The sequence below is a fragment of the Silurus aristotelis genome, assembly GCF_946808225.1.
Source record: "Silurus aristotelis genome assembly, chromosome: 14".
Classification (NCBI taxonomy): Eukaryota; Metazoa; Chordata; class Actinopteri; order Siluriformes; family Siluridae; genus Silurus; species Silurus aristotelis.
This window is the reverse complement of record NC_139587.1, coordinates 20,628,516-20,641,877: the sequence shown is the minus strand read 5'-3', so window position 1 is coordinate 20,641,877 and position 13,362 is coordinate 20,628,516. Positions and strand designations below refer to the sequence as shown.

General features: G+C 36.5%; 2 protein-coding genes across 5 annotated transcripts in view; both read left to right on the top strand.

The window, feature by feature from the left end:
* The window catches only part of matr3l1.2 (matrin 3-like 1.2), a 32,426-nt gene extending 19,500 nt beyond the window's left edge, over positions 1-12,926 (top strand). Inside the window, exons 19-21 of one of the 3 annotated variants that reach the window (XM_083560688.1) lie at positions 11,938-12,115; positions 12,392-12,507; positions 12,609-12,926. In XM_083560688.1, coding sequence (XP_083416814.1) covers positions 11,938-12,115; positions 12,392-12,507; positions 12,609-12,662 — 348 coding nt within the window. In that variant the 3' untranslated portion in view covers positions 12,663-12,926. Of the gene's footprint in view, positions 1-123; positions 240-342; positions 664-11,937; positions 12,116-12,391; positions 12,508-12,608 lie in introns of those variants that run through there. The other 2 variants (XM_083560689.1, XM_083560687.1) reach the window with 2 other exon arrangements.
* LOC310736853 (matrin-3-like) lies at positions 3,794-9,888 on the top strand. Of its 2 annotated transcripts, XM_083560745.1 has the most exons (9): positions 3,794-5,959; positions 7,898-7,959; positions 8,071-8,109; positions 8,475-8,491; positions 8,712-8,818; positions 9,111-9,172; positions 9,536-9,574; positions 9,671-9,702; positions 9,788-9,888. In XM_083560745.1, the coding sequence occupies exons 1-9, from the start codon at positions 5,171-5,173 to the stop codon at positions 9,865-9,867; spliced, it is 1,227 nt and encodes a 408-aa protein (XP_083416871.1). In that variant the 5' UTR covers positions 3,794-5,170; the 3' UTR covers positions 9,868-9,888. The 2 variants fall into 2 exon arrangements, with proteins under 2 accessions (XP_083416871.1, XP_083416870.1); XM_083560744.1 differs by having other exon boundaries at positions 3,795-5,959; positions 9,671-9,869.
* Positions 12,927-13,362: the final 436 nt, after the last annotated feature.

Here is a 13,362-nt window from a genome sequence, read left to right as displayed (position 1 = left end):
CATTTGAACCGATTAACAGCCCTAGTAAATATATAATGAGAAAATGTTCTTGAAGTAAAGTTTTTCTTCTGTTTATGTGTAAAGTGGTGCTGATTGTTAACTAATTTCGCACTGTTCTTTCAGGTGTGGAGTTTGTGAAGATGGGCTACTACTGTCGAGTGTGTTTCCTTTTTTACTCCAATGAAGACACTGCTAAAAAGGTGCACTGCAGTAGTCAGGCACACTATGAGAAACTCAAGGTAATTTCATGTTTATCATGTAATTAGTCTGAATATCTAAAATCTGTATAAACTGATGGAGGAAATATAAATTAAAACGACGTGTTTTTTTTCTGCTTTCTAGAAACACTTGGAAAAGGAGAAGGCCAAAGCACAGAGCAATCGTCAGAAGAACTGAATAAGGGGGAGTGTAATTGGTGCTGTACAGTATTTGGATGTGAATTAGCTTCAGTTTGCGTGGTCTTTATCATTGGAGGGTTGATTTTTAGTGAAATTTTTTAGGTTGATTCTATAATTTACTGACTTTCTTACATGTGTATTTGAGATAAATAGAAGAACCAGAGCCCTTTTATGGCTGATTTGCTTGTAATATTTAATTTTTTTTTCTCCCCGTCAATTGGTTAGTTTTCAACCTCTTAAGATTAAAGGCATTCCTCACACTGGCTTTCTTGATTGTGACCACATCTTTGTCATTTATTCATTTTAATTAATTTTTTTTTTGCCCAGCGGAGAGCAGATAATTCCCTTGCTCTCATTTTTTCAATTTCTACTTTTCTTTTGAAAATCTATAAAAATACAGCAAAAGCTTACAGTAACTAAGCCTAATACACATTTATTTATTCGATAATGCCAATTGTTTGCCATTCTTTATTAGCATTATACATTATTTACCATGATCATTTTTCGAAGAAATAAAAGGGCTCTTGCAGAACTGAAGCATTGTCAGAACTGTCTGGTAATTAATTAAATTACTATTAATTCTTTCAATTCTGGAACACCACATTTCAATATATGGGTGTTTGCACATTTTTGGCAAAAACACTTTTGATTCTAGTTCATGCATCAAAAGTGTTTCCTGTGTCAAAAAGCTTATTTTTTGGGTTCCTCAGTCTGTCACTTGTTTTAGTGTACACATTTGGGTAGTTTATTTACAAGTGCAATAACAGATGGGGTGTTTCTGTTTATAATAAAATGAACTCGAAGCATTTTTACTAAAACAAAAACATTTAACTCTGCAACTTTACTCTGGATGTCTATGTGCAAACATCCCATCAGGTAAAGGAGCCAATTTTACAAACTAAGTGGTGAAAACATTCAGTTTGCCTAAAGATATATATTTTTTTTTTGCTGGCTACATAAATATCAATAATTTGGTGAGTAAACCTTTTATTTTTTTTATTTTGTAAAAATAAACTTTGTTTAGCTGGAGATTCAGATACTCAGACTGAACTATTACTGAGAGTGTAATTAGGGCCAAGCGCTGAAGGTGCATAGGCAATTCACTTGTCAGTTAAATTTTTTTTTTTTTTTTTTTTTTTAAGTCTTTCTATAGGAGCTCATAGACTCATAGGCTGTGAAGGAACATTTTCACCAAATTTGGTCAAAGGCATCTCCACGGCGAGATGAGCCCAATGCAGAATGCGTGATTTGAGAATACATTATATTGAAACGAGTAGGATTGATCTTGTTCTTGATCTTCAGAGTAAACCTCAACCATTTGTCTTGCTACTTCTTAAGTTATCATCATGTTTGTCTCACATTAAGTGGAATCCTTGCTTCTTGTTTGTTTATCTTTATGCATTATACCAATAAGATGGTACCCTGATGAGGACTACGAGCATGCAGATGAGCTTATCTGAGATGCTTTTTGACAGTTTGAGCAGAAATTCTTTGGTTATGCAAAACAATTGGTGCAGCAGCTGTCCGGGTGGCTGACGATCTCAGACAATCTTGGAGGTGAAGATGCTGGATGTGGAGGTCCTGGGCTGGTGTGGTTACACGTTATCTGCGGTTGTGAGGCCGGTTGGATGTACTGCCAAATTCTCTGAAACGCCTTTGGAGACGAATTATGGTAGAGAAATAAACATTCAGTTTACGAGGAACGGCTCTGGTGGACATTCCTGCAGTCAACGTGTCAATTGCACGGGCCTTCAAAACCATTGTGCTGTGTGCTAAAACTGCATATTTTAGAATGGTATTTTATTGTGGCCAGCCTGAGGCACACCTGTGCAATAATCATACTGTCTATAATCAGCATGTTGATATGCCACACCTGTGAGGTGGATGTGCTCACTAACACAGATTTGTGAACAATATTCGAGAGAAATAGGCCTTTTGTGTACATAGAAAAACTCCGATCTTGAAAAATGAGGGCAAAAACAAGTGTTGCGTTTATAATTTTGTTCAGTATATTTACACACATTTCTATAAAAAAAAAAATATATATCTTTGCTCTGCAACATTGTAATACCCCTTTTAGTGAACAACATATGAAATATACAACTTTTCCCCACCAAATATAAAATTGCAAGTGATGTAGTTTTATCTCTAGTCATAGGGAGGCTTTTACTTTGCCTCATTTCCGGTTCCCTTCTGTATCCGGAATTTCCATTAGTTATTTTGCTTCGCCGAATTCTTTATATTTTCACCAAACGGTATGTCATATCTGTTTAATAGTTTTGTAAATATTTTCTCTATAACAAGTTTGGTTTTAGTATTTATTTTTAAAAAAAGGTGAAAACCCGAACGGCTATCTGTTGTTGGCTGTTTAGCTAGCTAGCTGTGTAGTGCACTAAAGAGAAAAGCTAATACATATAGCTCGTATAGACGCAACATTTTATTTTGATGATCATCTCTTTTATAAATAGTTTCCCGAAACATGTATATTTAGGGGAAATAAAAAATATAAAACATTTCTAATCTCTAATATAAAACATCTTATTCTTGGCACTTCTCAGTGCATTATGTCTTAGGCATCTGTGCAAACACTCCACACAAAATTGCTGCATCTGCTTTAGGTTATGATCTCCATCTTCCCCGGTGTCGCTCTAAGGAAATGCTTTGAAAAACGACGTTGTATGTAATTTTGTTACTTTGTATGACCTTGTTAAGGAGATTGTTGATTATATAGATTCGATATGGAATATCTAATATTCTAATTCTAATATCATATAGGAATATATGATAACCAGTATTATTTTGAAGATTTTATTATGATTTTAAATGTTTATTATGCCTCCTAATTCTAGATTCGTGCATTATTTTGTTATGCATTGTACAGACAAATGAGCATTACTTAAAAAAAAAAAAAGATCTTCTTTTTGTTCCGGCTTCTCCCATTAGGGGTCGCCAAAGCGGATCATTCGTCTCCATTCCCATTTTCTTCTACATCTGCCTTTTCCAATCTTTTAAAGAGATATATAGCCAATTAAAAGAGCATTATTACTTTCATATTTTTCCCCATATTTATTGGTACCAAAATCAAAACATTTACTTGCTGATGCATCTAGTTTGTGGGTGAAATGTAACAAATATTTAGGCTAACTTGAGGTCTACTGATTCCTTTTTTTTTTTTTTTTTTTTTTCGATACTGATCAGGTTGGATCGTATATACAGATAACCGATTAATCAACTGTTCCTGGATCCTGGATAAAAACAAAACATAACACTCCATGTAAAAAAAACAAACAATAAAAACAGATAGATCAATAGATATATTCATTAATAAATATAATTATACAATTAATAAATGATAAGTAATAAATATAGGGGACTCTCTGCAGCACGCAGTTTCATGTGTAAAAACAAACAGCACGTGGTGTCAGTGATTCGCCTCTAGAGGCCGCTCTCGTATTGACAGCTGACAAGAAGCCGGAAAAACTACCTGTATAAATTTTTGTGGATTGTTTAAGCCTATTAACTATCTGCGCCTCGACCTCTTTGGAAATTTAAGCTCGAAAGCCAACCTTTATTTTTAAAAGCAGATATGATATGAGTAAAATACATTTAAAATTAAATTTTCTAAATATCTCTGACATTGTTCAGAGTGCCTTAACAAATGTGGGGGTGGGCCGTAGTTTCGGGGACCTCTGCATTACACTGATCACACACATCTACAGTATAGATCAATTTATATAATTACTGCCATGACCAGCTGATATGCAGCTGTTCCATTCCCCTGTCCTTTATATAGTCATTGTAAAAGTATGACCCAAGAGTAACCATGGTACTGCTACAGTGCTGTTAAATCCTCCAATCTAATTCTGGTGGTAGTTCAAATCCACAGTATATTTTCTTTACATATAATTATTGATTTGTTGAAGATTGCTTTAAGAAGTAGTACCATTTGTGGAATGAGTGGCAGGGGTCAGTGCTTTATAGTGACCGTATGTTTTCCATAATGGAAGAGTCCTCGGGACTGAAGAGTTTCCGCTTTGTTGCTTCTCTATAAAATAGCAATATAGATTTTTTTGGGCTGAATCTATTTGACTAAATAACTTGTGTGGGTGTTTCAATTGAAGAGATAAAGAAACTCGTCTAGTTGTCGTTATATGACAATAAATGTAACTAAAACAGTTTGAGGGATTTGTACAGTCCTAACGGCAATGTGATTTTACATTCATACGACTCTAGATAGGAACCACCTGACTACTAGATCTAGCCAGCTAGGGAGTCGCAATTGTTAGGATAGCCTTGTTAGAAAATCTGTAACTGTTTTCTTTTTCTAGTTGTTAATTCATTGTATTTAAGAGGTGACTATATTTCCATTTGGTGGACTTATTCAGCAACAACAGGGGTCTAGTCTTTACCACACTCTTAAATTCTATTCATCTTTAAACATACCAGTGAAGAGACCTTGATTTTTGAAGATCTTTACTAAATACATGCCTGACATTTCTTCCAGAACAGAAACCAGCATCTAGTTAGCCTTGCAAATATCAGCACACCCATTTCAGAATCTGTGTGATGGTATGTCAGACATGATTGCGTTGTTCACCAGCACCTGAATCGCACTCTGATGCTCGGAGGTAAGTCCGAGTTTGTTGGCTCGTTACTTGGCTACGAGAAGGACCATGAGTGCATGATTTTATTTTCTTATTGACAACATTTATCGACAGGTGAATAATAATCTGCAATTCGACCAGCATCAACTCCTCTTCCTTGACAGCATAATGTCTCATAAAAAATACCCCTATACGAGCACAGGGGACGACTTTCTGTCTCATCAAGACATGTATCCAGATTCATATCAGAGGCAGTACAGTTCGCATCAACCAAGTTCTAGATCCATGTCTCAGGAGCAAAAATGCTCTACATCATATTCTGACATAACTGAGGACTCCCCTTTCCATGTACCCGGGATGGCTTTGTCATTTCTTCACAGCTGTGGACTGGACTCAAGTGACATTGCCCATCTTGCTGAAATTCCGGCGCATCAATTCACCGGTGAGACACTCTCCAAACTGCTTTCACAGATCAAAGAACGCAAACTGTCCAGCAGTTCATCATCTAGGCCCAGCACAAGTCAGCCTCTTGATGGCACCTCGCCTTACTCCTGGGAGGGGAGCAGCCTCACCAAACCTGTTGAGTATCCCATCGAACTTCCTGCGCAACCGGTGTACCCTCTTCCTCCAGAGCAAGTTCAAACTTGGCAAGACCGATGGGGGAATCCGCGACAAGTTAATTCTTTACCCACAAATACCAGGAGTTCCAGAAGTAAAAGCAGCAGTGTTTCAGACTACAGTGTGTCTAAGGACAGTGGCCCATATTGTGATATCAAATCACCAGAAACCTCATCACGCCCTATTGTTGATTCTGGACCGAGGCCTTTGCTTTCTCTGAAATTAGAGCCACTTTTTCCCGTGCCTCCAAGAAGGGAGACCTCAGACTTCAATTGCAAAATTCCCACAGCTTTTCCTCACGTGTGTTCTCTCTGTGACTTCTCTGTGCGTTCTACAAAGGTAAGTAGTTTCCTGACTTTTCATACAGCTATCAATTCCAACTCATCAGCAAACCAGCTAAAGATGTAAATTAATATCAGCTTTGGACACTCTGGTAAGTTTATTGGAGAAACACTGTTGCTATAATGTTTGTACTGCAGCCCTTGAATTGAAATGTAACTTTTTTTTTTTTTTTTACTTTTGTTTAAATATATACAGTGAGGAAAATAAGTATTTGAACACCCCGCTATTTTTGCAAGTTCTCCCACTTAGAAATCATGGAGGGGTCTGAAATTGTCATCGTAGGTGCATGTTCACTGTGAGAGACATAAGGGAGACACAAAATCATAAGGTATTTGGCCCACTCCTCCACACAGATCTTCTCTAGATCAGTCAGGTTTCTGGCCTGTCGCTGAGAAACACGGAGTTTGAGGTCCCTCCAAAGATTCTCTATTGGGTTTAGGTCTGGAGACTGGCTAGGCCACGCCAGACCCTTGATATGCTTCTTACAGAGCCACTCCTTGGTTATCCTGGCTGTGTGCTTCGGGTCATTGTCATGTTGGAAGACCCAGCCTCGACCCATCTTCAATGCTCTACCTGAGGGAAGGAGGTTGTTCCCCAAAATCTCGCAATACATGGCCCCGGTCATCCTCTCCTTAATACAGTGCAGTCACCCTGTCCCATGTGCAGAAAAACACCCCCAAAGCATGATGCTACCACCCCCATGCTTCACAGTAGGGATGGTGTTCTTGGGATGGTACTCATCATTCTTCTTCCTCCAAACACGTTTAGAGGAATTATGACCCAAAAGTTCTATTTTGGTCTCATCTGACCACATGACTTTCTCCCATGACTCCTCTGGATCATCCAAATGGTCATTGGCAAACTGAAGGCATGCCTGGACATGTGCTGGTTTAAGCAGGGGAACCTTCCGTGCCATGCATGATTTCAAACCATGATGTCTTAGTGTATTACCAACAGTAACCTTGGTAACAGTGGTCCCAGCTCTTTTCAGGTCATTGACCAGCTTCTCCCGTGTAGTTCTGGGCTGATTTCTCACCTTCCTTATGATCATTGAGACCCCATGAGGTGAGATCTTGCATGGAGCCCCAGTCCGAGGGAGATTGACAGTCATGTTTAGCTTCTTCCATTTTCTAATGATTGCTCCAACAGTGGACTTTTTTCACCAAGCTGCTTGGCAATTTCCCTGTAGCCCTTTCCAGCCTTGTGGAGGTGTACAATTTTGTCTCTAGTGTCTTTGGACCGCTCTTTGGTCTTGGCCATGTTAGTAGTTGGATTCTTACTGATTGTATGTGGTGGACAGGTGTCTTTATGCAGCTAACGACCTCAAACAGGTGCATCTAATTTAGGATAATAAATGTAGTAGAGGTGGACATTTTAATGGCAGACTAAAAGGTCTTTGAGGGTCAGAATTCTAGCTGATAGACAGGTGTTCAAATACTTATTTGCAGCTGTATCATACAAATAAATAGTTTAAAAATCATATATTGTGATTTCTGGATTTTTTATTTTTTAGATTGTCTCACAGTTGACATGCACCTACAATGACAATTTCAGACCCCTCCATGATTTCTAAGTGGGAGAACTTGCAAAATAGCAGTGTGTTCAAATACTTATTTTCCTGACTGTATATATATATATATATATATATATATATATATATATATATATATATATATATATATATATATATTCTTTTATTTATTTATTTATTTATTTATTTATTTATTTATTTATTTATCTATCTATTTATTTTTTGGAGTTTCAAGTTAATATTGATATTTTAGTAGTTGATATTGTAGTTTAAGTTTGGGAGTATGAGGTAGTCAGTCATGTGTAAAGCTGGTAACCTCTTCAGATTTAAGTGGAGAGCACTTAATTTCACTTTATATGATTCTGTGTGAATGGGGATTTTTGTTTCCCCCTTTTTATTTGTAGGACTGGAGTTTTCATGTCCAAGGTAGTGAGCATACAAAAAATCAGCTTAAATTAATGAAAAGGTAAAGTGCATTCAAGCTGTGTGGCTTTTATATCATATACCATATCAAATCATATCATATATCATATTTTAATGGTCAGCCATATTGAACACTTCTAATTATTTCGTATAGGTACCCAAAGTGGGCACATTCTGTTGAATCTGCAATAAGGTAAATACTACCTTAAAAATCTAATATAAACAGCTTTTACCATTGTTTTTGCTGATATGAATTAAATCAGACCACACTTCACTGTTTAAAATAAAATCATACTGATGTAACACTGTGTATCTGACAAACCTTAAGACATGATCCTGAATTATCGCAGGCATCTGCTTCATCAGTCCATTTAATTTTACTATTATACTGTAAAATATTAGCGTATTCATTTCCTTTAGCACAGTGCATTTCTTTTTTTCTCTTCTACCTTTGCTGTTTCCCACTACACTGCACTATTACAAAACAAATTCAAAACATGTCATACTGTTACAGAAGGAGAGGTACATAACTCAAACGTTATATTCTTGTCGTTTCAGGACTGAAAACGCTGAAGGTAAAAGTCGTTAGCACTCGACGCTCAACTACATACACACAAGATGACTCAGCATAACTTTTGCAGTGTGTTGTGTGAAGAATTAACATAACTAATGCAAGTTCTGTAATACTAGAACAAATAGCAGGGTTACTATAGTGCAATACCTTTGAAAAATTTTTTTGTTACAGAATAGTTTTGAAATATTTATAACCATTTTCTTATTACACTTTGTGTCTAGTTTACAAGGTACCAACCAATACAGAGGCTTCAGACTTTAATGGCGTCGTTCCCCCAGTTTTTCCAAACTTGTGCTCTCTCTGCAACATCACTGTCTTTTCCGAAAAGGCAAGTAGTCTCCGTAGAAACATTTCTTCAGATTTCATTCAGCTCTTGTATTCTGCGCAATGACAATAAAGTTGTCTAATCTGGAGGCATTACTATATTATCTCATCTTTATATATGTGGCGTGTCAGACATTAAAAATCTCAATCTTAGGCTGAATAACGAGATCATGTTTTAAATACTATATATACATACTTGCATACATTGAACTGCATTTTTATTCACACTGTATGTGACTGATGAACACTACAGTAATTCAGTGCAGTAAACAATGTCTTGCTTTTTTTTTTTGTAGGATTGGTCTGGACATATTATTAGTGGCCAGCATGCTAAGAGTCAACTTGACCTTATGGGAAAGTAAGTCAAACCAGTTTAGATAACCGGTTCAGCAGCCTTATTACTGAAATAAAAATTTCAACTTTAATTATGGATTTTAAATGTTTACATTAGAAAATATACACCTTTAGTAGTTATTGTTAATGCATTGTAGATTCTACCTACTTTTCTAACTACTAAAATGTAATTACTGATGGCCGAACTCAAAAGAGTCAAATTACTGGCTTATAACCTGAATAACAACAGGGAATTCAGTTGTCACAGCAACACAGTTGTATAAACTGTGCAGATTATAAATAAAACTAGAACAATAGTCCCAGGTGTATTTAAAATGTTTTATGCATTTAAAACATGTATTTAAAAAAAAAAATTATGTTTCTGTAGGTACCCAGAGTGGGATGGCACTGTCAAATCTTCTAGAAGGTAAACAAATAGTAAAAATGAAATAAATAAAAATGTAAAAACTTTAGAATGCACTTAATTTGTAGACTAACTCTTGAATTTGTTTTTTTATTATAGAAATGATGGTCACACCTCCACTCACATAAGAGGTGCAGGAGCTTCTCCTGAGAATGTAAAAAATGTTAGTAAATATCATTATATATCATCTAGTAATTGTGTTGTTTCTTGTTCAAGATGGAGCCTTAAAACAAAGTACTTCAGACATGAAGATGTCACAAGTAAAAGTTTCTGCTATTTATAGTTATATAATTTAATGCAGCAGTTAATTGGTTGTTTTTGTTTGTGTGTGTGTGTGTGTATGTGTGTGTATGTTTTTTTTTTTTAGCATTCTCGAGTTGGGAGCTTCTCTCACACCCATGGAAGATCCAGCTCAGAGAGGCAGAGGGACTCTCCAAGTCCAAGGAGATGTTCGTCAGAGAGGACTCATTATAGCACAAAGAGACAACACTCATCAGAAAGGACTCGCTCCAGCCCCAAAAGAAGATGCTTGCCACAGATGACTTGTTCGAGCCCCGAAAGAAGACTTTCGTCAGAGAGGACCCACTCATCTAAAAGTCATCAGCAAGAAGTTCCTCAAAAATCCAAGACAAGCTCTAGACCTTTCTCACATTCATACCTTTCCTCAAGCTCTCCTGCAGAAGTTAAAGCTACAAAGCCAAGCACATTTAAAGAGATAAAGAGAAGCGCAAGCAACGACTGTGTTAAAAATATGCATTCAGACGGTGACCTTGAACTGCTAGAAGCTAAAGCAGATGATGGTGAAGAATCGGCACATGATATTAAAGATAATAAGCCTACAACATGCGACAAGGAGAATGTGCCATCAGAACCAATTGGCAAAACAGGCGCTCATACACAGGAACAAGAAAAGACTGGAGAAGAATCTCCAAATGCTGGTAGATCAGAAGCAACAAAGAATTTGAAGAAGGGCCAAACGTTTAAAGAGCAAGAAATACAGGTACTTTTAAAGAAACTATTATACAGCATAAACACTGACCGCCAATGTTTGAGAAACATCTTATCTAATCATGTATTTCCATTTATGGCATTTGCTCGATGCCCTTATCCATAGAGTCTTCTTTCAATCAATTCTTTCAATCAATTCATCCTGCTACTGGTTCTATAGGTCAAGAATGCCATCAAAACAAAACAAAAAAATTTAATTGAAATTATTAAATAAACTAAGTACATCAAGAAGAGACAGGTCTTTAGAGGTTGTTTCAAGACTGCCAGTGATTTAGTTGTTAGAGGGAAATGACAAGCTACTGAGGGGCCTGCGTGGACCGAAATGAAGGAGTATTCGGCATGATGGTGTGAGATGAGTTTTGTGAGAGGAAAAGGACAGTTGGTTGTCCAATGAATAGACCATACTTGTGTGCATCGACTAAAGCTGAGATCTGTGAGTTCTTCAGGGAGATCATATGATCCAGAAGAGAGGAATAAAATGAATAGCAGTGATATTATAAACCCATGTGAGGATATGTAGACTTGTTGCAGTGTGTGCTGTGTGCTCTGAGCACTGACGAGTCAACTCAACTTCTTTGATGGACCCTTGCGAGGTCTGTTCTAAGTGGAACCCCGTCTTGGAAAACCTCTGTTTGATCCTGGCCACTGTATTGTAACTCTAAGTGTCAGGGTGTTACAGATCTTCTTATTGCTTAGAAAATTTTTGTGGAGAGCAACAATTCTAATTCTGAAATCCTCAGAGAGTCCTTTTCCATGAGGTGCCATGTTGAACATCCAGTGGTCAGTATGAGAGAATTGTACACAAATTTAAACTGCTTTAATAGAAGATACACTTTCAAGCAAACAAAAACATGAACATGATGAAGAGGACGTGTAGCATTGCATGGTTAAGCAGCATACAGCTGTTATCACATAGGTTGTACCCATCTTTGTTGCCAGTTATTTATTTTATTTTTTTTAACAGTAATGGCTGTATGAGTTATTTTCAGAGGACAGTAAATCTGTACTGCTAAACAACCTGCACATTGACTCCTTTAAAATATATCCAAGTTTTATTTATATAGTATTGTCCCTTGAGAAGATATACTGAAATGGTTGCTGAATTGTGAGGGGTGCACTGTAGGTGTTGGTGTCAGACAAGCAGGTTTAAGGTTTAAGTCACAGAATCTCCTGGTCACCTGGAATTTTCACAAACAGCAAAATGGTGTGAAAGAACAAACCAAACCAAAAAACATGCCACAATCAATTGTACATGGATAGATAAATACGTGACTGAGCAGGTGTACAATTGTTCAACCCTATAATTTTCTAAATTGTAAACAATTCAGGTTTTAAATTTCTCTCTCTGCATGGAACAGAAGGTTGAGAGTGATATCGATGTTCCTCCTACGGAGTCTTCATCCGTTGCATCCTCTGCTGCTGTGTCTGAGAAGAACCAAGAGCAGACTGAAGCCCCCACGCCTCCAACGGAGTCTGTTAAAAAGCCTCAAACCACTATAGATGCTCTCGGTCCATATGAGCCAAACGTCCCTGTGGGTAAGCTATCGTTTTAGAGTAAAAGTCGAAATCTAAACGCAGGCCTGATACTGATTGTGAATTAATTATAGTCTTGCATGTGTATTTACTGCCTTGAACGTCTCTACAAGTATTACACCTTGGAATTGAAAATGTACTTAATATTCAAAATTTCAAATGGCATGATATTTAAGAATCAGAATAAGCCAAAAAGAATATGAATATGTGCCAGAGGTACAGTTTTTTCTCTGTTTATGGAGAAAGTGGTGCAGATAAACAGTGGTTCTGTTTTTTCAGGTGTGGAGTTTGTGAAGACGGGCTACTACTGTAGAGTATGCTTCGTTTTTTACTCCAGTGAAGACACGGCTAAAACGATGCACTGCAGTAGTCAGGCACACTACGAGAAACTCAAGGTGATTTCATACAGGATCATTCTGAAATAAAAACTGAAATAATGCAACAAATGAAAGCTGTATTCATTCAAATGCAAACTTGTTTTTTTTCTGCTTTCTAGAAACACTTGGAGAAAAATAAGGCCAAAGCACAGAGTCATCGGGTGAAGAATTGAAAAGTGAAAAATGATTGGTGATATCTTTGATTTTGCATGAGCTTTGGTTTGCTTAGTTCTCTCGTATTGAAGGGCAGTTTTGTCTATTAATCAAGCATCGTTTTTCCTACATGTGTCATTTAAAAAATTGGCCCCGTTTCAAATAAAAGAGCCGAGCCCTATTGTTTGTTGCTTGTTATTTTTTTTTTGTTTGTGTTTACTTCAACTCATGTTAACGTTAAAAACATTCCTGATGTAAAGACTTCATGAATACATATTTAAAATCATAATCATTTAAAATATTTTTGCTTTGTACTTTTTTTCTTTTGAAATATTCCCTTTCTCATAAAGCATTAACTGAAATGTGAACATTTGGTTTTCAAGTCAGATTAAATGTTTTTTTAGTGCTCTCAGAAATTCTCACATTTTCCTACAAATATTTACATACAAATATTTATAGCCCTCTAACCAATCATTTGGAATACTTTGTGCTGCCACAACCCTTATAATGACAAATGATAAAAGTACATACAAAAGAAACAAAAGGTAAATTGTTTCTGCCTGTAATGAAATGTAATATGTATTTTATTATTTTACAAAAAATAGGCAAAACTTTATATTAACTTAATGTAATTGTGGCCACGCAATGAAGTTTTATTGTATGTTTACTCATTATTTGGGGGCCAAGTAACAAAGGTGCATAATTCTATTATTCTATCTC